Source organism: Phyllostomus discolor, chromosome X (assembly GCF_004126475.2).
Source record: "Phyllostomus discolor isolate MPI-MPIP mPhyDis1 chromosome X, mPhyDis1.pri.v3, whole genome shotgun sequence".
NCBI lineage: Eukaryota > Metazoa > Chordata > Mammalia > Chiroptera > Phyllostomidae > Phyllostomus > Phyllostomus discolor.
This window is the reverse complement of record NC_050198.1, coordinates 75,723,173-75,748,098: the sequence shown is the minus strand read 5'-3', so window position 1 is coordinate 75,748,098 and position 24,926 is coordinate 75,723,173. Positions and strand designations below refer to the sequence as shown.

Below are 24,926 nucleotides of genomic sequence, written 5' to 3'. Positions count from 1 at the left end.
TGAGAATGCCAGTATTAGATAAAGTGGCATTTAAGACCAAAAGCATTAAAATAGAACATGTATTCAATCATTAAACAGATATTTATTGTATGTAGCTATTTGGAATGATAAATGATTCATCTGACAAAACTACAATGACAGTTGTGGAATACAGCTCTCAGAATTTGAAAAATAAGTGGGCAAAAAAGTAACAATACAATGGATTTGATTAATAAAATTAAGAAACTTGGCCTTTTATTTTGACAAATACATAGAATTATATATTCTAATGCAAAACAATACACATTCATATCTGGAGCATTTACAAAAACTGATCATGTGCTTTGCTACAAGAAAAACCTTCATAAATTCCCAGGTAGAGAACAAACAAGTTACATTCTCTGATGAGAATTTGATAATGCTAGAAATCAACAGTAAAATTATGACAAAAAGGAAACAAAAATATCTTGGAACCATAAAGTAGATTTTGTAAATATTTTTTGGATCAAGAGAAAATATAAAGGGAAATTTAAAATTGTTTAAAAATAAACAAAAATTAGATTGCTTCATAAAAAGCTTAGGGAGCCCTGGCTAGGTCGCTCAGTTGGTTAGAGCATTGTCCTGATACGCCAACGTTGTGGGTTCATCCCCAGTCAGGGCACAGACAAGAATCAACTAATGAATGTGTAAATAATTGGAACAAAAAATCGATATGTTTCTCTTTTTTTCTTCTCTGTATCTAAAATTAATTTTGTAAAAAATCAGAAAAATTAAATAAAAATTAGAAAGCCTAGAGATGTTGCAAAAAAGTTCTTTAATTTTTTTAAAAATTAGAAAGCCTAGAGATGTTGCAAAAAATTCCATAATTTTTAAAGACACATAGCATTAAATGAATTTAAATAAATATTGAAAAAATCATCTAATGGAGGAACAGAAAAAGAAAAAAATATGTATCACATAAAAGTAGTAATACAAAACTAATAAAGGTATAAGCTAAAATTAATTATAGAATTTAAATGTGGGCTACCAAAGCCAAAAGCTGGTTCTAGAAAAGCTGTATAGAAGAGGGATTGCTTGTTCTATGATTAAACATACACTGATAACGTTTCTGAACTCCAAAGATGAAGAGAAAATCTTGCAGGCTTCCTGGCAAGACTCAGTTAGCTACAAAGAAAAAAATAAAACTGGTATTGGTCTTATCATCTGTAACATGGAAACTAGAAGACAATGGAATAACATCTAGAAATTTACAAGAGAAAAGGACTACAATCAAAGCATCTTATTACCCAATCAGTATTATTGATTTGAGTCAGAGAAAGCTGTCTGCGAACATGTAAAGATTTCAAAAGTATGATCACTCTCATACACAATTGAAAACAGTATTTGAGAAAATAACCTCAAACCAAACAAATGTATCAGAACAGAGACCTCAAGATGAGAGAAGATATATGAGAGGAAACAATGATGAACAGTGGACTTGGCTCTCTGGAAAAATATTTAAAATCTAAATGGAGCCCTGGCTGGTGTGCCTCAGGGGACTGAATTCCAGCCTGCGAATTAAAGGGTTGCTGATTTGATTCCCTGTCCGTGCACATGCCTGAGTTGCAGGCCAGGTCCTCAGTAGGGGGCGCACAAGAAGCAACCACACATTGATGTTTCCCTCCCTCTCTTCTCTCTCCTTTCCCCTCTCTAAAAGATAAATAAATAAAATTTTTAAAAAATCTAGATGGAAAGACATACTGCTTAAGGTAAAGTTTCAAACTAGGATTCTTTATAAACTGAAAACGTATTTTGTAAGGGAAATGTAGTAACAGTCCAGAACAGATTTTTTTTCAATAGAAAAATAATGTAAGATCTATACCTAACTTTACATTTTTCAGTAGCCATATTTTAAAAAGTAAAATATAAATAGATGAAATTAATGTAATGTATTTTACTTAACTCAATATTATCTATTATTTCAATTTGTAATAAACATACAAATCATGAATGAGATATTTTGCTTTTTTATGTTGTCTTAGCATTGCCACATATATTTGTTTTACTTATAGTGTGTCTTAAGTCAGACTAACCACATTTCAAGTGCTCAATAGTCATATGTGGCCAGTGGCTACCATACTGGACATTATTTAGACTATAATAAAAAATACTAAGCCATCTCAGTAAAACGTAAGAGTTGAGGGTGAGAATGAGGAGGGAAGTAACAGCACTCAGAAGACCTCATGAAGTCAGGGAGATAAGCAAGAAGGATTTTGAATGCAATATTGTTTCTATGGTTAACAATAACAAAAGCCCTTCCTGGATGTCTAAACATCAGATGTTTGTTTACAAAATTAATGGCACACTCATGATATTGAATATATCCAGATAGTAAAAGAATAAGTAAGAGACATACCTTATCCTAGAGGACCATTCATGTTATATCATGAAATAAACATGATATAAACATGATATAACATGTTTATGTCATGATATAAACATGCTATATCATAAAATATCATGAAATAAACAAATATCATGAATTAAACAAGTATAAGCACAAAAATCCCATTTTCATAAAAAGAAGAGGGAAATCTTTAGGTGTATGTATATTTGTATATATTTTATGGGCCTATATTTCTTGTTTTTAAATATTTTATTTATTTATCTTTAGAAAGGGGATGGGAGGGAGAAATAGAGGGAGAGATACAGCAATGTGTGGCTGCCTCTTGTGTGCCCCCTACGGAGGAACCTGGCCTGCAACCCAGGCATGTGCCCTGACTGGGAATTAAGCCAGTGACCCTTTGGATTGCAGACCAGCGCTCAGTCCACTGAGCCACACCAGCCAGGGCTATAGGCATCTATTTCTTTACCTTAGAAAGGTAAGGAAAAATACTCTGCAATGAATATCAGTTACCTTGTGATGTGATTGGAGGAGGCAGAGATGTGGAGTTATTAATTTATTTTGTCTTTATGAACATTTGCATTGTTTAAATTGTTATAATGGGGAATGGGGGGTGAAGCATCTTATATAGAATAAATGAGACAGAAAGAAGGGTAACAAAACAGCAACAGCTCTTGGTGAGTGGAAAGGACTCAATTTCTATTGATGGAATCATACAAAGCCTGTGTTGATAGCTACTATCAGTTATTAATAGTGGAGTCAAGGGATTGAAGGAAAATGCAGGTGAGATATTTTAAAAAATAATCCTATTATGTAGATGACTTTCCTAAGGAAAACATCAAATGCAGAACCCCCAAAAGAAAAAAATTACAGATTTGACAATGTAAAAATTGAATACCCATAAATGATTGTAAGGGAGAAGCAACAATCTGAGAAATAACACTTGGTTCACATAAAATGCAATGGGATAGCACATTCCATATGCATAATACATATTACTAAGAAATATTGAAAAGACATTCAAATAAAAGATATAAATGCATATAAATAACATCAAAAATTTTCAAATATTTTTGATCTGCGGTTGGTTGAATCTGCACATGCAGAATCCACTGATACAGAGGCCAACTGTTATTATATAAATCCTAAAATTATAATTACAGTAAGTGCTATGGAGAAAGAAGGACCCAATAGTTCCAGAGGGCCAATGATGTGAGATGACATCCAATAGATAAGAACAATTAACCAAGTGAAGAGTAAAAAGATGGCAGAGGGTGGGAAGGGGACAATATGTACAAATTTGGTAAGGTGATAAAGAGGGTGGCACATTTGAGAAACTGGAAGTTCAGTGTTGCTGGAGCAAGAGAGTAAGAGGCCTAAGAAGTAGACAGGGACTCAGATCATATAGGGAGAGCTTTGTTATATTATGGGTTTTGGTATTTATTCTAACATTTAGAATAAATATTAAAATTTTATGTTTCAGGAAAATATTAAACAGGGTAATTATGGGACTAGTTTTATAATACCTTTTATGGCTAGGCAGAGAATAGGTTAGAGTGTAACAGGAATTGAAGCAAGGAGATTAGTTAGGTTACTGAAGTTATACAGGCCTGAGGTTGTTGAAAGTAGAAAAGGAAAAATGGGATACATTCAAGGTATAATTAGATGATAAAATGGCAGGCTCTGATGTTATATTGACTATGGGGGGATGACTCCTGGATTTCTGACTTGTGCAAATGAGGAGAGAGTGGTTTCATTCACTGAAAGGCAGTGCCAAGAGGAGGATGAGTTTTGGAGGCAATTGAAATCATCATATTAGCTCAGGACATTTTTTTAAATTTGAGGTGCCTTTCAAACATCTAAGTTAGATGACAGGCAAAAAGTTCTATGTACAAATCAGGAGCATGGTATTAGGGTCTAACCACTTCCCCTTTGTTCATTCAGACCTTACTCATTCATTAAATTCTAACTTAATCTGTCTACCACTGCCATGAGCATATGCTCGCTTTTCCATGCTTTTGTGTATAGTAGGATTTCCCATCATTCTCTACTTCAGACCCCATCAATTTCTGTGCTTTGTCCCTGGCTGGAGCTTGGCCCCTGGTTTTAGAGAACATTCTAGTGGAGCCAGTCTCTTGTGCTTCACAAAACATAAATTAAGGTATGACTGAAAATCACAGTGTGTGCACATGTGGATATATGTATATACATACATATCTGTTAATCATTTTTATTAAGAATACCCATTGCTCATGGTGCGTGCCATATATTTGTCATTTTGTTGCTGACAAGTAAAAAGAAATCACTCATTTTAGAGGAGAGAAACACATTGACTCTTCAAACCAGTAGGGGGTGCTTTTAGTAAATTACTTCTTCCAGTTGTTTTAATGGCACCCTAGTCACCTCATGCTAATTTGTCTCTGAGCACTAGGTAGTTTTCTGTCATCTCAGTGAGAGAAGTAAGATATTTCTTTTTTCATGAAGAGCTTTGGGAGGGGGTATGAAATTTTTTTCTTTATGTTAATGAAATATTTATGGAATCACATTGGGAAGGTATATAAATGTACAAATAGTACCTTACTTCTACTAAGTGTATAGTAGATGTAAAGGGACTATTTCTACTTATAAAAATTCAGTATCTTTTTTAAATGAATTATAGTAGTAAGAAAAAGTTATGATAAGTGTTTTCCTACTTTTATATACCAATGAGTCTAATTTTATACTTACTTTACTAATTCTTATTTTAAAGGGTTTACTTATCGAAATGTGGCTTTGGAATCTAGTGGTATTTTAATATACTAGTAGATAATATATATTTCAATTTCAGATATGAATAATTTAAATTTGAAATGGTCTTTCCAGCTAGTTTTCTCTTCACACCTCTCCTAAAGCCCATTTGAATTTTATGTAGATTAAGAAATCAAACTGAATCATTTCCTAAATGAATGAAAGTTATCATTCTATAATTTTAACCTAATGCTAAAATTAAGCTGTTCACAAATGGACTGTTTTAAATAACCCTGCCCAGAGTTGAAACTCTTAACGCAAATATTATTTGGCATTTATAAAAAACACCTTATCCAGAATGGACTTCCATTTATTGATTATGTATCACAAAATAGAACAGTAATATGCTTATAATTTTATGGATAAGCTGTGGAGTAATTCGGTTTTCCTCATCCTACCCAATCCAAGTCCCAATCACTGAAGCCTGCCCTCCCCCACTTTCTCCTTCCCTCAAAAGGTTATTTTAAGTTCCCAACTTTTTAGGTAAAAATCTTCTGGGCACCACTGTGAACACATCTAGCAGGGCCAAATGCAGCGTATCTTAACATAGCTTCCCAGGGTCCTCCACTACCCTAATGCAGGATGCGCAGAAGGTATCATTTTCACACAGATTTCATTGCTACACGAAGCTGAATTCCTATGTGTCAGTGCTTTCATATATCAAGGTTTAATGAAGCCTCTGGAAGGACCCCGGATTACTACCCAGATGAAATACACAGCCATTAATTTACAGATTAATATACAGATAAAAATCCATGTGATTCTGACAGAGTTTGTTCTAAGCACTGTTATTACAAATTTCTTCCAACAAGAATGTGAGCTCAGTGATCCCAGGAATTTTTGTTTTGTTCATTGCTTTTTTCTGTAGTACCTGGAACAGTGCCTGCCCCACTATATGGTTAGTAAATATTTGCTAAAATAGATCAATTTCTTGACATTCTAGGTCAGGGGTGTCAAACTGATTTTCGCCGGGGTCCACATCAGCCTCACGGTTGCCTTCAAAGGGACAACATAATTTTAGGACTGTATAAATGTAAGTACTCCTTAGCTGTTAAGGAGTTGAAATAACATTTGGCCCTTTGAAGGCAACTATGAGGCTGATGTGGCCCCCAGTGAAAATGAGTTTGACACCTCTGTTCTAGATTAAAACTCAGAGCTCTAGAATTTTCTGGGCTGCTTTGTAGATTTCAGCTAAATTATGAAAACTCATTATTGAGAAGAAGATACAAGATGGCAGAGGAGTAAGTGGAAGCTACACTCACCTCTTCCCAGGACCAAAGTGGAATTATAACTAAATTGTAGAAAAATCATCTTCGATGACCAACTGAACACTAGCTGGAGAGAGGCCTTATAACCAGGAAGACAGAAGAAACAATTTCACCACAACAGTGGTAGGGATTGTGGAGCAGGTGTGAGAGGGCTGGCTGGGCTCCCATAGAACAGCTGAAGTTCTGGGGGGATATTTCAGTGGCCAGTGGTGGGGGGGGTGTCCCATGAGAAGGTGGGGTCTAAACCCCCAAGCTGCACTCCCCAGCCTACAGAACTAGAGCTGGTTAGGAACCAAGATAGTATACAGCTGTGAAAAGCAGCAGGTTTTCTATATTCAAGGGAGAGAGGTCTGAAGATGCAGACAGCTTCTTAAAGGGCCAATACAAACAATTTCATCTGCAGCCACTTACCCTGGGCTACAGCAGAGGGAGGGCAGAGTGGACTAGAGATGCTTAAGGAGAGTCTGGGGTTGGTGGCTCTGGGGAGAGAACTGAAGGAACAGCCACCAGGATCCCTGTACTGAGTCATCCCCCATGCTACAGAAGCCATCTTTTTTAGGCAGAGCACTGACCTCCAAGTGGCATCAGCCTGAGGGGAAGCAATAGTGCTGCCTGCAGGAATTACTCTGCCATACTTTGTGATACTTAAGCCTGGCTGCTGATTACAGCTTGAGGTTATATTACTGTTTAGTTTAACAACTACGGTGGATCTCTGGGAGCTCTATGAGACTTCAGCTGACCCTCTCCAGGCCCCAGTGCTGAAAAACCTGGCCTTGGTGTGCAGTCTGGTTCTCACATCAGTCTGGTGTGCACACCTGCCTTAGAATCATGCCTAAGATAAACAATGGGACTAGTAACAGAGCCAAGTAACTATGTTGAAAGTGAAAATTCAACCAGGCAGATATTTTGTGAATATAAGGTCAAATCACTGTTTAGATTTGTTTGGGGTGTTTTTCCCCCAAGGTGACGATTTGGGGACTGAATGGAGTCAACTGTTCAGGCATTATGTAGACTCTGATTACATCTCTCTTGTGTATCATTAATGTCCTTGGGCAATCCTCATAGACTGTTTGACCTGCACATCTTTCCAGAATCCATAAAGCGAACACAATTGCATTAATGTATCTTGATTGTCCATCGCTTTTTAAGTGTCTGAAATGTTCATTTGCTTGTTCGGGTTAAATGTTTAGGGCAGTGTTAATAAGGAACTGGGACATATAAGTTTCCAATTCAAAAGTACTAATGCTATTGTTGCTCTTGGTATTTGCTTTTTAGCTTGGTTTTGGAAAAAGCATTCTGTAGAAATTGCCTGCAGTGGTGGTACTCAATGATAGCTAAAGAGAAGCATGCCTTTATCTAATTTCATACTTCCTTGATAAATTTAAAATAAAGAAAAACCTTCCTCAACATTTAATCAGAAACCATAGAATATTTTCAACTCACAAAGCCATTCCCTCATCAATACATGCAAAATAGTTCATGTAGATCACAGATTTAGGCTCCATCTCATCTATTCAGCTTGAGATGATAATGCTATCTTGTAAAGAGTAAATATCCCTAGTTTTGATCTGTTTGTCTCCTCTGGCTGGGTGACAATGTGCTGAAGTAATAACCCGATGCACATTTCCCAGTGAATAATATTCCTTTCATCTTTGTTAATGTTGTTAAATAATTTCAAAACTTTCCTCAAGGCAGCAGCTGTGAGCTTGGGATCTAAACACAGGGGAGGCTAGTTTTATTTGTCCGCCTGTAGACATAGATGTGTGTGGTCTGCAATCAACAAATGAGCTCTAAAACATCACTGTTATTTTCAATGAGTCAATGTCACATGGCACTGGTGAAGTGAATCCATAGGAATTAGTACAAAGTGAAATAATACTTCAAATGGAGATACTAAAATACATTAAACTCATATAAGAACAATGAGCTAATATATGCATAGTTTTAGGGTCTCTTTTTTATACTGAGTACTCACTGTCTCCCAGCTGCCATATAATCCAGATGGAAACCACAGCAAACTGAATGAAACCTAGGAGGCAAGAAGCAGGAAGTTCTCCCATCAGCCGCATATCTGCTGCATAAATGAGAACTAGACTGTGAATTTGAATGTGCTACTTATAACTTCATATGCTGTATAAGGCGATTTGTATTGTGTTAAAGTCATTCCAAGTTAGCTTTCCTACTTGGTATCTGTATGGCCTTGGACAATTTACTTAATCTCTCTTTGAGCCTCAATTGTTTTATTTGAAAAATAGGGATAATAATAATAACCTTTCTCATAGGGTATACTGTGAGTATTAAATAAAATAATGAATGTTTTGGGGCCTGGTACATAGAAGAGGCTAAATTCACATTTTCATGCACTTTAAAAAATATGTAAAATTGCACATTCCTTGGGAGCTTCAGTGTTACCCACTTGTACTAGGACTAGAGAATGTATGCTTTGAAATCATAACTACTAGTTATAGAGCTTCCATCTAAATTTTTGTACTTTTTGAGTTATAAGTGAATTCCTGGTAACTGAAATAGAGTAGTTTACCAGTTTCCACAGTAAATAGAGAATGGCCTTTTTCCCTAAATATCAGTTTTAACTAGTAGGAATATAATTAAACACTCTCAAAAAATACCCTCAAAAATAATTCTATCAGTTCAGATCAACTGTCCTTCAGACTGAGGTCATGACTGGTCCTAATTACTACAGTGTTTGATTATCATGCTTTTGTTTCTGTATAATAATCCACTCTGCCATTTACTGTATATACATTGTGCTACTAGAGAGCCCTTGTAGAAATTAATGTTAAACAAAGGAGACATTACTAACCTCTCATTGTTGAGAGGTGGATTTTGAGGATTGTTTAAATAATAGAGCTTCACAGCTGAATTTTATCAAACATTTCAAGGAAAAAATAACACCTCTCCTTTTCAAATTATTTCTTAAAATTCAAGAGGAGGGAAGGCTTCCAAACTCATTTTATGAGGCCAGCATTATCCTAATTCCCAAACCTGATGAAGACACTACAAAAAAAAAAAAAAAGAAAATTGTAGCCTAATATCCCAGAGGAATATAGATGGTAAAATCCTCAACTAAATGTTAGCAAACTGAGTACAGCAATGCATCAAAAAGATCATACACCATGATCAAGAGGGATTTATTCCAGGAATGCAAGGTTGGTACAACATTCACAAATGAATAAATGTGATTCACCACATAAACAAAATGGAGGATAAAAACCACATGATTGTATCAATAGATGCAGAAAAACCTTTGGATAAAATATAGCATCCGATTATAATAAAAAATTCTCAGAAAGTAGGAATAGAGGGAGCACACCTAAACATAATAAAGGCCATATATGACAATCGCACTGCCAGAATCATACTCAACAGGCAAAACCTGCAAGTGTTCCCTTTAAGATTGGGAACAAGACAGGGATGTCTGCTTTCATTTCTCTTATTTAACATAGTACTGGAAGTCCTAATCAAAGCAATCAGGCGAGAAGAAGTAAAACCACCCAATTTGGAAAGGAAGATGTAAAACTGTGATTATTTGCAGATGACATGATACTTACATTGAGAACCCCAAAGATTCCACCAAGGAACTACTAGAACTGACAAATGCATTCAGCAAAGTAGCAGGATACAAAATTAATATATTCAATAGTGAGTTGCAGTTTTATATGCCAATAAGAAAACAATTCTATTCACAATTGCTTCAAAAGGAATAAAATATCTAGCAATAAACCTAACCAAGGATGTAAAAGATCCATGTACTTGGAAAATTATAAGATACTGAAGAAAGAAATTGAAGAAGATACAAATAAATGGAAGAGTACATACCATTTTCATCGATAGGAAGAATTAACATCATTAAAATGTCTATACTACTCAAAGCAATCTATAGGTTCAATGCAATTACTGTCTAGGTTCCAATGACATATTTCACAGAAGTAGAACAAATATTTCAAAAATTTATATGGAACCACAAAAGGCCCCGCATAGCAATAGTGATCCTGAGAGAGAAGTATAAAGATGGAGGAATCAAACTACGTAATATCAAACTATACCACAAGGCCATAGTAATCAAAATAACTTGGTACTGGCATAGAAACAGACACATAGATCAATGGAACAGAATAGAGAGCCAGAAATAAACCCACACCTTTATAGTCCATTAATATTTGACAGAGGAAGCAAGCACATACAATGGGGTAAAGATAGTTTGTTCAATAAATAGTGTTGGGAAAACTGGACAGATAGGTGCAGAAAAATGAAACTAGACTGCCTGCTTATGCTGCACACAAGAATAAGTTCACAATGGATCAAAGACTTAAATAGTAGGCCTGATACCATAAAAATCCTAGAAGAAAACATAGGCAGCAAAATCTCGGACACTGCTTACTGAAATTTTTTTTATTGGATATATATCCTTAGGCAAGAGAAACAAAAGAAAAAAAATAATGGGACTTCATCAAACTAAAGAAATTTTTTTGCATAATGAAGGAAATTGTCAAGAAAATAAAAAGACAGCCCACAGAATGGGAGGACATATTCACCAATACATCTGATAAGGGGTTAGTATCCAAAATTTGTAAAGTACTTTCAAAACTCAACACCAGAGTAACAAACAACCCAGTTAAAAAAAATGAGCTGAAGACCTAAATAGACAATTCTACAAGGACATACAAATGGCACATAGCCATATGAAAAGATGCTCAACATCACAAATGATCATAGAAATGCAAATTAAAATCACAATGAGATAACATCTCACACCTGTCAGAATGGCTATCATCGATAAATCAACAAACAACAAGTGCTGGTGAGGATGTGGAGAAAGGGGAACACTTTTGCACTCTTGGTGGGAATACAGACTGGTGCAGCCACTATGGGAAGCAGTATGGACATACCTCAAAAATTATAAATGGATCTGCCTTTTCACCAGTGATCCCACTTCTGGGAATATATCAGGGGGGACACAAAGCACTAATTCAAAAGAACATAAGCATCCCCGTGCTCATTGCAGTGTTATTGACAATCACCAAGATATGGAAGCAGTGCAAGTGTCCATCAATAGATGAGTGGATAAAGCAACTATGGGACATTTACACAAGGGAATTCTACTCAGCCATAAAAAAAGAAAACAAATTTTACCCTTTGAGACAGCATGGATGGACCTGGAAAACATTATGCAAAGTGAAATAAGCCAGTCAGAGAAAGACAAATGCCATATGATCTCACTTATATGTGGAACCTAATGAACAAAATGAACAAATAAAACAGAGACAGACTCATAGATGGAGAACAGATGACAGTGGGACAAAAAGTTAGGAGGTGGAGGGAGTGAGCAAAAGGGAAAAAGGACTCATGGTCATAGACAACAGTGTGGTGACTGATGGGTCAAGGGGTGTATAAGGGCACTAAATGGTCATGAAAAAAATACAATGAAGATCAAGTCAAAAAATTAAGAATATATAAATAATAGGGCTGTATTTGTACTGTGTCCACCATATCCTCTCATGTAGACTTCTTTGAAGTAAGTATTATCTATTCTGCTACAATGAAAAAACAGGATTATAAGAAAAAAATTAGATATAGAATAAAATAAAGACAACTAGCTTGTTAAGTTGGGAATAGCAAATGTGTTTTTCTGTTTTAGGGTCCAGCTGACTTGTCACAGTACTTTATCATTCGGTTCACATTGGCCCATGAATCCATCCTGCCACATTAGGATGAAACCTAGTTTTGTTTTGTTTTTTTATTGTGTTTGCATTTTTCAGACTTATCAATCATGGTACAATGTTTCATTGTTCCCATTGTTCAACTGGGATGTTTATGTCAAGTAAGCAAGCAGAATATTCTATCTTCTTTGTTTTCTAAAAACTTGTTTATTAAGGTATAATTAATATACAATAAACTATATGTATTTATAGTGTACAATGTGGTAAATTTTGACAAATGTATATACTCATGAACACATCACTATGATCATCATAGTGAACATATATGCTACCCCCAATATTTTCATTTTGCCTCTTCACAGTGTTTTTTTCTCTGCCACTTCCCACCCACCCTGTTTCAGGCAACCACTAGATTAGTTTGCATTTTTTGCATTTTACATAAATGGAAAAGCATACTGTATATAGACTTTTTCAACATTTTCTTCAAACTCTGCTTTTTAAATATTTGTCCATGTTATTTTATGTATCAACACTCCATTCCTTTTTATGTCTCAATAGTATTACATTGTATGGATACATAGTTGAGTTTGCATTTATTCATCTGTTGATGGATATTTGAGTTGTTTCCAACTTTTGGTTATTACAAATAAAGCTGCTGTAAACATTCATGTACAAGTCTTTGTAGGGATCTGTGATTTCATTTTACTTGGCTAAATATCAGGGGTATAATAGTTAAATCATATGGTAGGTGTTATGTTTCACTTTGCGAGACATGAAGTTGTAATTAGCCATAGAGCAAATGCTGTTCTCAACCCACCTAACAAAGCCGAATAGCAAGACAAAAGGATAAAACTATTGCCAAGTATTGACCACATGCCAGAACAAAGTTAAATTATATACATATAAATTGTATATATATATATATACACACACATACATACACACAAAAACCTTTTGGTGAACTCTATTGAGTGGTCATGAATTAGATTTTTCACTCTTTTACTCTGGCTTTTGAGAAGAGGGACTAAGATAAGTGAAGAATTCAGTTGTTTCTCTTAATCCTTTCAGGTGGTTCTTTCTCCAGTCACAGGAAGTTTCCTTAGTTTCATATGCTGTTCAGGAATTTGGTGAACATCCTGGGGGATCCTCTGCAGATCTGTGGAGTTCTCTTTCTGTACAGCTCTCTCCTCTTTGGTACTCTGTACTGCAAACTCTAGCCGTCCTGGCCTCCCCATACTACCAGGTTCTTCTCAACTCAGAGAGCTTGACAAAGTGCACCTATGTTCTTCCTTTCTGTAGTAAGGCCTGGACACTCTTTGCACACATTAAGCTGGGGCAGTCATAAGGCTCATCTTGTTTGCATCCCACATCTCAGGGATCACTGTGCCTCACTGCCTAATAGCTGAAAACCATTGTATATGATTTTTTGTTGTTTCAGGTAGGAAAGTAAATTTGGTCCTTTATATCCCATCTTGACTGGAAGTGGAAGTCTTCTCCAGAATTTAATGTTTTCCTGTAAATAGAATTCCAATTCAAAAGTGCTGGATTCTAGCCCTGGCTGGTGTAGCTCAGTGGATTGAGCACAGGCTGCAAACCAAAGCATCGCAGGTTCGATTCCCAGTCAGGGCACATGCCTGGGTTGCAGGCCACGGCCCCCAGCAACTGCACATTGATGTTTATCTCTTTCTCTTTCTCCCTCCCTTCCCCCTCTATAAATAAATAAATAAATAAATAAATAAATAAATAATATTAAGACTTGATTTTTTTTAAAAAAGTGCTGGATTCTAAGGGTTCTTACCATAACCTGTATTTTCATAATGTTCACTAAGCATGCGAAACTGTTTAGCGTATGTGTGTGTGTTCATTTTAAAGTACAGTAGCCTGAGAGAGTTTCTTCTTTTTGTCCCTGACAAAGAAACCTCTGAGTGCATGAAAACAGAGTCTCTCAGAGGAGCCACCAACTCACTCCAGCACACTCTACAAACTTACCAAAATCAGAATTTCTATGTGCTTTCTGAAATGAAACTGACTGATGAGAAAGGATGAAAGAAGTTCTGATTCAGGCCAGCTGGAAGTGTCTTTTATGTAACAAGGCTTTGTGACTGGTTTTACTGAAAAGCCCCCCAGTTCTATACCTTAGGGTATATTTTGAAGAATTTTTATGGAGAGTCATTTTCCAATTCATTAAGCCAAGTATATAGTGAGGGAACCTTCCTTTGTGAGACTATTTCAGTCAGAAGATGATACGGAGAATTTGTTTTCCATTAGTTTAATATTAGTATAAGTGTTTTTTTTCCCTAAATCCACCCCAGTGGGCTGCTGTATTTCTTTTATGCCAAATTTATTAAATATCTATTATTTGAAATTCATAGCTAATTTACCAAAATAACTATTTTTCAATTTGCATTGGCAGGCATTGTTTTTGTTAAGCAAAGCCATCTTATATATGTCAAAATCATATTGAAAAAGTTAACCTTTTTTAGAGTGATTTCATATTAATTATGGACTTTAAAACTTTGATACTTAATAATCATTTTTTGCCTAGAATTATTCTAGAGCCTGAGGGGATAGAAATACATAGTCCTTCACACATCATAGGATACTGTGCCAAAATTATCTCATTTGACTTTGAGAGATACCAGAAGTTTAGAAAACTTTCAGATTTGCAGGTATACTTCAGGAGGTAATACAGAAAGTATAAATATTGAAAAAATATGGTCAGGTATAAAATTCTGTAGGAAACATGAAATATTCTATAGGGAAGGGTAAGATTAATGGGAGGGGAGGATCTAAAGTTGAAGCATACTTTGTGACAGTCTCATATTAGGGATTAGATCAGTGAGAAATCATAAGGAAGGATTCCAGGTGGCTGATAAATTATGTCCAAAGATGCAGAGGCAAAACTAAAAAAAACTAAAACTAATTTTAGTAAAAAACTAAAAGGGCACCTTTGAAAGATGGTGAGAACAATCCTGTAGTGGAGCAGAATATAGTTCATTCAGTAGCTCTTCGTGGACACTGACTCTGGTGCACGGTTCTATCTTGGCGTCTCTAATCATTTATCACAAAGTAAATGCTTACAGATTAGTGTAGAATGTTACAGCAGTCACATTGTTTGCCTTTATGAGTATGTACTTCAAGCATTTGCAAATGTTTGCAGTGCTCATTTAACCCTTTAACTCACCAGTCTCCCTTCTTTACATGGAATTGTGTGACAGATTAAGGTAGTTTACAATTAGCGCGCACACACACTAAACAAACAGCTTCATATGCTTGGTGCACATAATGAAAATACAGAAGTATACCTGGAAGACCACCGTGCTCAATAAGGATTCAGGCTCCAAAGTGTTACGAACAGCCAGAAAATTGGACTAACAAAGGTAACAAATGAGAAATTTTTAGGGCCATCGAGCACCATGCATTTGCAGTGCTCGATAGCCCTGAAAATTTCTCATTTAGACCAGGAAGTCTCTGTCTCATTGGAAATGTTGAAATAAAGGGACCATGCTCAAGTTCTCATTGATCTAAATTTCTGATGGAGTCCTGGACCTCCCACCATTTTTCTAGTCCCTGATTCTTTTTCCAGACCCTCATTATGAAGGCTGGAGAGCAGGAGCCACCTCTCCAGTTGCAGTGGTGACACTCTCTGAATTAGCTTCAGAGCAAGTCCTCTAGTCTTCTGTGAGAACAAAGGAATGGGGCCCTGTACTAAGGTGAATAGTAGTTTAGGGAAATAGAAGTTGCTTATTCCCATATCAAATGTCCTTGCTCCTTAGAATGCTAAATGATGTTTTCATCTCTCTCTAAATATGACTGGAATCCCTTTTGACTTTTTCAAGGTTCCTACCACATCTCCCCTCCCTTTGACTTTATGCTGTAATTCTGTGTCCTTGTCTGGCTTGAGCCACTTTTATGGATTTGCAACTCATTGTGCTTCTGAGAGCACCCTTTTTGACATTAACATGGTCTTTTAGCTATGTTCTGAGATGATTCCAGTTAGACAATATTGGTCACAAAGCATGAATGTTTCTACTTTAGGCTTTAACTCTCCCCAGATTTTTTGGCCATGCTTTTCACTATACTGACAGATGGTGAAATCTCAAAAATTAAATAAGGCATAATTGGTAGGCTCCAAGTACTGAGATAATGGGTGCATTTGGAACTGTGAGGGTGAGATTAGGCTGCAGGAAGCTTAGTTATTTTCTTTAAGTCCTCTGATAACCACAGGCTCCAGCTTTGCATTTAGGAGCACTCCATCTCTCACCCCTGTGCCCTAGAAAAGGCTGATGAGTCCTCAGCAGAAAAAAATGGCCAGGTCTGGGTGGTGCCTTTATTACTTGGTTCTCATTTTTGGCCTTTAATAGGTGCTCTGTGGAACTTGCCAAAGGACACGACGTGGTCCTGCTACCTCCCTGCTTAATGCCTGGCTCAATACTGTGCATTTGATAAAGCCTTTACACATAGTGAAAGAAGAGGAAACGAAATTGGGCTAATTTTGTAAGAATTACAAAGTAGACTTCTCTGAATTCTGTGAGATTTCTGTGAGAAACCAGAGAAGTCTATTTTGTTTTGTTTCTTGACTTGAAATTGAGTGAGTTTTCCATGGAGCTATGTTTAAGTAAGCTCACATGAACTTATTTGTTTGACAATTTGATATCATTTGTTTTTCATAGTCCCCAAACTGAGAAATGCAAAATGGAGACCCAGTAGTAAAATTATTTGTCTCCTATCTGGTATTGCTCATTTCTTTCTTTTGTATTTCTTGCTTCAGTCTGCAATAATCCATGGCATTTTCACTCGAGTCATTAATGAATTATTAGTGGATCAGTAATATTTTTTAATTGTGTGAATTTTTATTCATTATACTGTAAAGTACTGTTTGCAATAACCATGTTTATAAACTCATAATTTTGTGTTTGATGAACAACTATTTTTTCAGTTCCTTTTTTATATTATATATATATTATATACTTTATCACTAACCTCACAATTCAGAACATATACTTAGGTAATATCAGTGCTTTAATATATCAAGATTTATATTCATGATACAAGATCTTAGCTAACTTGTGTGATTATCCTTCACAATAGAAGTATGAATAGCACCTTGATTCATAAAACCACTAAAGTTTATTCACATTTGAAAATTTTAACATTTTCACATTTTGCCATAACAGGCACAAGTTACAGTTATAGAATTTTAGAACACGGTAGTTATGTAGAGATTTATTTCAAGTTGGACCTAAACATATTACAAATGAGGGAACTAAGGTCCCTAAGATGTTAAGTGACTTATGCAAAAACCACATGGCTAATTAATACCATCTGCTTTTGTATATATTCCATAAGGATTCTTATAGTCATAGTAATTAAAGCTAAGAATTGTATCTCCTCTCCTTCTTCCTTATATTGGAAATGGACTATATTTGGAAGTTACATCTCAAATCATTCAGGTCATGGTGAAATTTAATCATGGTTTTTGACCTCCAATTATTTATTTTTTAAGATTTTATTTATTTTTAGAGAGAGGGAGGCAGGGAGGAAGGGAGACAGAGAGAGGAAGAGAAACATCAATGTGTGGTTTCCTCTTGCACGCCCCCTACTTGGGGACCTGGCCTGCAACCCAGGCATGTGCCCTGACTGGGAATCGAACCACTGACCCTTTGATTTTCAGGTTGGCACTCAATCTACTGAGCCACACTATCTAGAACTGTCCGCAAATTATTTATTTGCAGTGTGATGCCTTAAAGCTCCCTTTTTAGAGGAAGTGTGGATGGGTTCAATTTTAAGAAAAAATAAAGTCTTGAGCTTATCAGCAACTCAAAAATGGCATTTGCAGAAAGAAACTAGTATAGATGACTCTTACTTTCCCTTTTAAGTTTTGATAAATGACTTCTCCAGGCTTAACATCTGCAGATCAATCCGTAGATTTAGAAAACACAGTAGTTCATTTTATTCAGCACTTTATATCATTTATAAAATATTAATTTATTAGTATTAATAGAGCACTAAATTGATCCTATGTGCCACATCTACTCAACTTAGTCTATGAGCCCCAACTACAGAATGTTACTTTACTGCTGAAAGCTCCTCAGTGATCAGTTTTATCTTTAGTTTTCCCTTAAAATTGGCTTTCAACTATTACATTCCTAGGAAAAATATGTTCCTTAGAGGATCACCATGCAACAGTTATCCTTGATTGCTTCAGGGCTTAGATACAAACAAGATAGCATTTTGATTACCTTTCCATTCATGTTATAGTTCCCTTCCACTAGGAAGGAAAGAGCTGGGCCTCCCACTAGCTGGGAGGAACTTTGCTCCATCTACAAAAAAGTCTGATTCTTTAGTCTCCTCATTGTCTTACTATCTGATAGTGTATAGTCCACTAAAAAACTATAGAGGTATAATTGAAGTGCAGTAAGCTTCGCATACTTAAAAGGTATGGTATGACAAAGTTTGGCATATATATATGTAATATATATAAACAAACTATTGCCACAGTCAAGGTAATAGTCATTTAGGTCATCCGAAAAGGTTCTCTGTACCCCTCCTTCCCCATTTCTTTCTTGCTCTCTTCTTCAGGCAACCACTGATCTACTTCCTGTCACTGTCAATTGGTTTGCATTTTCTAGAATTTTATTTAAATGGAAGCATACAGTATATAGACATTTTGTTGATCTTTCACTCAGCATAATTATTTTGAGGGCCATGCATCTTATTATATATCAATAGATAATTCAGGACTGAATAATATTCCATTGTGTGGGTATACCACAGGTGTATCCTTTCAGCTATTCAAAGACACTTGGATTGTTTCTACTTTTTTTGCTGTTATGAATAAAGCTCATGAGCAACCTTGTACAGGTTTCTGTGTAATAAGGGTTTTCTTTTCTCAGGGATAAATGTCCAGGTGTGCATTGCTCTCCCATTAAGTACAGCTTCACATTTTAAGAATCTGCTAAACTGTTTTCCAAAGTAGTTGTACCTTTCTACTTTCTACCAGCAGAATATGTAGTTTCTCTATTTCCCCGTCAACACTTGATGGGGTCCAAATTATTTTGGCCATTCTGGTATTTCTGTAGTGGTATCTCATTGCAGTTTTAGTTTGTATTTTTCTGACAACTAGTGATAATTGAACACATTGTCATTTGCTTATTGGTCATTTCCCTATCTTTTTTGTAAAATGTCTCTTCAAATGTTCTGTCCATTTTTAAAATTGGATTTCAACTCCATTAATTTGCTCAGATTTTGTCTCTTACAAGGCTGGAAAATAGGTAGGTTTTCCTTGAAATAAAAATTATATACATGTCTGTGAGGTCCCAAGTACATCATTCACTTGGCAACATCTGCATCTGTTTATGTTTGAAGTATAGTTTCTCATAGCACTAGGCTATCCATTTAAATCATAGATATCCTAAGATTGTACTTACATTTCTCTTGTGGCTAGCTTTTTGATAAGAATAGATCTATAATAAGTTCAAATAAACTTTTATATTATCTAGGGAATATGTAGTATTTTCAGTAACAAGGTTATATGTACAAGGCTAAAAACAATCTCTTAAGATGCATTGTAAGTGCTTTCTAGAAAAATGCATCTTATGGGAGTTTTATACACCACCAATACTTTTGTGTATTTAAGGAAATAATTTACAATGGCAACATTGATTTCAAGATAGGGAAGTGAGGCAATTCAGTGAACATCACTTACTGTAAAAAAACTGAATCTTTCTCTCTTTCTTTCATTCTTTGTTTTCTAAGTATATATTGACAAGGAAGTATACTTTTTTCTGGCTATTTAGAGAATTTGTGGTTTAGTCTTTTATTCAAATGAGAGTATAGTTTCAGTAAATATCTTATACAATTTTTTATCATGTTACACTACATTTCCTTAGAAGGGAACAAACCCAAGTATCTAGTATTTTATGATATGGAATACTAGATTGGCTGCATATTTAGTTTTATTTGTTCATTCTTTCCCAATTAATGTCTTTACGATGACTCACATGCTCATATTAAAATCTTTGCAAAGTCACATCTCAAATACCATTGTATGAGTGAACATAAATGCAGGTATGTGCTTTTGAAAGTGAATTTCCTAATTAGAGCCCCGAATCCATGGAAAATAAATGGAGGTCCTTCACAGCAATTCACCTTAAATGCATTCTTTCTTGTGTCTCCATATAGAATTACAGCTGGTTACTGCAAAAGCCTTGGTAATGCCACAAAGGTTGTTCTCTCACTTTCTCTCCCCTTTTCCTGTCTCCCACTGCCCTCAGAGAAGTCTCTAGGGAAGCAGTTTACAAAGTGTCATCCCCGGACCAGTAGCATACCCAGGAGCTTCTTGGAAATGTGGAACCTTTGGCCCTTCTCCAGACCTCTTGAATCCCAAACTGAAATGGGTGGAATGCACAAAAATCTGTGTTTAACAAGCCTTCTAGTTGATTCTGATGCATGCTGAAATTTGGGCACCACAGATCTATGGAAATGAAGAAAGTTGTGAATGCAGGCCCATGTAAAACTCCTTTCCTATGGCCTCCAACTTACAGGTTTATTATCAAGTTGCTGTACCAACAACTGCACAGTAGGATTGGATAATGCAACATTTTGAAATTCAGAGGCATGAATATTAACCAATATTCTTGATGACTAAGATTTATATTGTGCAAAATGGATTTTTACTTTTAACACCATGTCAAGGAGAAGCACATTTCATAAGCTTTTGTGCTTGACAAGTGCTCTGGAATTCAGACAAATTTTTGTAGAAAAGTAGAATTACTCTTAAAGACATTCATCACAGACATCATAAGGAGAATTCTCAGCAGTGACTTATAACCCTGAAAGAATTTATTATAACTGACTTTTCTGAATACATTATAGTAGCTTTATTTACTTACAATCTTTGTTTCACAGAGCACAGTGCTGGGCACATAATGGTGACTAAATAAGTATTAAAATTTGATTTGTTAAACCCTTATTTGGCAATTATGTCACAAAAATAGCTATTTAAAATATGTTCATATTCTGCACTCTCCTTTCTAGAATATAGCCTGTCTAAATTTTAGCACTTTCTGTATTCAAAGAATTAAATTTATTTTAGAGTCTGCATTTTATTGATATGTGCCAAGGATTAGATGCACTCAGTTAAGCTTCTTCTTGGCTAAATGACATACCCTGTCTCTGATGTCAGTCTGAGAAAATCCCTTATAGTGTACAACATCCCCGGATTACCTTATCAAAGTATTACACGGACATTTCAGATGATATGTCTTGGCATGTGGTCACTTTTCATTAACTTATTAGGGACTGTTGAAGCATCATGTCCCCTTTTTGACACCTTTCCATAACTGAACGCAAAATTGACTGTACGACTGAATGCCTGATATTAATACAGTAAATTGATGGGGCTTCATTGGTGTCTAACGGAAGCCATGTCCAGATGGGTGTTTAGTTAAAAAAGGCTCTGTTGTTATCTCACTTGGGCTATGGGCAAATGATATGTACCCTCTGGACTTTATTTTCCTCCACCATAAAAGGAAGTGACTAGTGGCAGCATTTCTAAGATCCTAAACATTTTATGATTCTAAGACTTGGGGTGGAAACAGGTAAAATTGAAACCATGAAGTACTACTGAGGTGCAGTCTACAATTGAATATTTTTTATGTTTTTGTTGACAGAATGAATAAAATAGGATAATTAGCATAAAGTAGGCCTCAAACTCCTTTGGTGAAAATGGGAAATAATGATATTAGGTACTTAAAGTTTTAGAGATTAGGTGAATGTATTTTAGGAAAAATACTTTAGAAGAGTATGTTTAAACATAATATTTTCCCTCAGTTTTCACATTGAATTATTTATTCTTAACTCTAAGGTATATGAAATGCTTAGATAAGCCAATAATTTTAATAGTTTAAGCCTAGGTGTGCTCTACAGATCATATATATTCTTCCTGAAAAAGGAATATCTTTTAAAGGACAGCTTTCTATATTTTATACTCCTCTGCACTCAACTTATTTCATTACATTTTGTGCAACCCAAAATTGTAGTTATATAGCTATTTTTGGGCATGCTTTTTCCAAAACCTTGTAAGAATCAACAGGAGCATAATTTTCAGCTACAGAAGTGCAAAATAAGCTCTGGATGATAACTACCATAAATAAAATGGCCAGAATTCTAATTTTGCAAAAACACATTACTAGCAATGGGGGAGGGGGCCCTGAGGACAAAAAGTGGAATTTTATGAGGTATTTCTTCACAGTGCTAAACATTTTCTCTGGACTTTGTTTCCTCACAGAGATGGAATTCTGTGAAACTCCTCACAATCTCTGCTCTGGCTACCAGACTGATGTGCACAGTGTTTCTCGACATGGCTACCAGTTAGAGATGGGATCTGATGTGGACACAGAGACAGAAGGCGCTGCCTCACCTGACCATGCACTGAGAATGTGGATAAGGGGGATGAAGTCAGAGCATAGTTCCTGTTTGTCCAGCCGGGCCAACTCTGCATTGTCCTTGACTGACACTGACCATGAAAGGAAGTCTGACGGGGACAATGGTAATGGAACTCCCTATACTGTTACAGTAAAACCCAGAGAGAATGCTGCTTTTAGTCTTTAATTTCTTTTCCTTCCCTGTGTCTGCCCATTTTTATTTAATATGAAGAATGGAAATGCTAGTTAGCAGGGTCACATGGACAAGGCACTTGTCTAAGTACCTGGTAAATAGACATGTTTATTTATAATGTTAGATAAATTATTTTTTATTTCCAATGATCCCCCAAGGGAAATAATCTCATGTAGTCAGCAATATTGTACATGCATTATTTATTACTCACTTTTATTTTCATCTTTATTTCCCAATACAATATTAATGGCATTTATTAGTATTTATTAGAAAGTACTCATTTTATGTATGTTGGCTTTTTATCAATATATGAACAATGAGGTAAACAACTGTATAGCAGGCATATTCTGGACATGTTTTCTATTTTGATTCAGATTAACTTGTCAACTTTACAGACAGATTCAAATTAATTAGGTTAGACTGCAATTATTTTTTTAAAAGAAGGTAAATTACCATCAGCTATTTTCCAGACAATGAGTAATAACAGCATCATTAAACTGTAATTATATGAGTACATTATTTTCTTACAACTTTTAGAAATGGATAAGTTTTCTTTTTTTGATTTGTTGGGAAGAGGTTAATTTATTTTATTTCTGCCCTTCTGTCCCTACTGAAGAACAAAACCCTTCCATAAAAAGTACATTAATGCTTATTAAACACATTCATCTGTTGTCTTCGTCATTCTGTTTGTCTAAATTTGATAGGTCCACGTCACCATGACCACAGGGCTTGCTGTGATAGCAGTGGCTAATTAGCATTTTCTCAGGCGGGAGACAGATAGCCAACAGCCCTGCATGCACAAAGTTTTCTGTTCTCTCCCCCTTCCATCCTTCAGCCCATAGGGGACACTGGGCACAGGATATAATTTGGAATGACCATTTGCCCACAAATTGGAATATCATTTCCTGTATGATAGGCTATAACACTTTGTATATTGCCAAGTATCCTGGCTGCCTTGATTTTCTTAGTTTACTTTCATCTAGGCATGTATGTATTGAGTGAAGAGTATTGGAAGTGAAGTATAGAAATGAGAAGGGAACATATTTGATATATGTATGCATATCTGTGTAAGTGAAAGAGCATTAGGATGCAAATTAGGAGACCTTGGACTGGTCCCTATACATTCAGGGCTTCAAAGGTCAAACAGGAAAAACAGTAACCAAATTTATGGGAAATGAGGTGGTAGATGATCTCCTGTATTGCCAAGACTTCTCATTCTGCCTCATCTCACTCCTGCCATTGGAAGTTATAGCCAGCTCACTGGGTTGAAACATTAAAATAAAAGGAACAAATTTCCCCATGGGGTTCTACCATCCTTCTATTCCTGCAAGATCCTAAGAGTGGGGTTTCTTTTGGGCTGATGAGGTTATTCTGGAAATATATAGTGGTGACAGTTGTATAACTCTGTGAAAATACTAAAAACGACTGAACTCTGCACTTGAAGAGAGTTAACTTTATGGTATATGAATCATATTTCATTGAATCTGTTAAGTAAAACAATCGTTACTGTATATAAGGGTTAAAGATTGAGGAATCCCAGATGACTTGGACAAAGGATTAATTAGTAAAATGTTTGATATTACAGGTTTTAAATTCTCCCCTGTTTGTTGTGACATGGAGGCTCAAGCTGGGTCTACTAAAGGCAAGTGTTTCCAGATATTTGACCACTAATTATTTTCATCTCGGCCCATCCCTGACACCTACCACTCAGCATGGAACCCTGCCCCTCTGACAAACACCACACAGGCCTAGCTAATTTACCTGTCAAAGATTAGTCCCTTGGCAGTTTACTGGTTTGCTTTCCTCTAGAAAACTTCATGTGTGTGTATTGGTGATGAAGAGGAGGTGAAGTGGGTGGGTGATGGGGAAATGACAAACAAGATTTAAAGTGGGAGAGGGAAACACAGATTTAGCGTGAGGGCAGGAATTTATACCACGTTGGGTTGGGTTTGGCCTCAGGACTTCCTATGTTATCTACAATATGTTGCGGTTCTCTAACCATAAAGTTACTATAATTCAGATATTGCCCTAACTTTATGGTGCCTTGGTCTTTTCCTTCAGTTGCTCCAGCTTGGCTTTACAATCACAGTATCTATATCCATGTCATTAATTATAAATAGTGCCTTCAAGTGAAAGAAATGTTGTTCATTCTTTGCTGTAAACCTGTATTTATATTGTGGCATGTGTCAGTGAGGGGACATTGGTGTTCTT

General features: G+C 35.8%; 1 protein-coding gene across 5 annotated transcripts in view; it reads left to right on the top strand.

Annotated features, from left to right (window-relative positions):
* The window catches only part of LOC118498574 (teneurin-1-like), a 322,780-nt gene extending 298,167 nt beyond the window's left edge, over nt 1–24,613 (top strand). For 4 of the 5 annotated variants that reach the window (XM_036016974.1, XM_036016973.1, XM_036016975.1 and 1 more), the window contains 2 exons: nt 22,387–22,647; nt 24,301–24,612. In XM_036016974.1, the coding sequence (XP_035872867.1) occupies nt 22,387–22,647; nt 24,301–24,386 (347 nt within the window). In that variant the 3' untranslated portion in view covers nt 24,387–24,612. Of the gene's footprint in view, nt 1–22,386; nt 22,648–24,300 lie in introns of all 5 variants that reach the window. The other variant, XM_036016977.1, reaches the window with a different exon arrangement.
* Nucleotides 24,614–24,926: the final 313 nt, after the last annotated feature.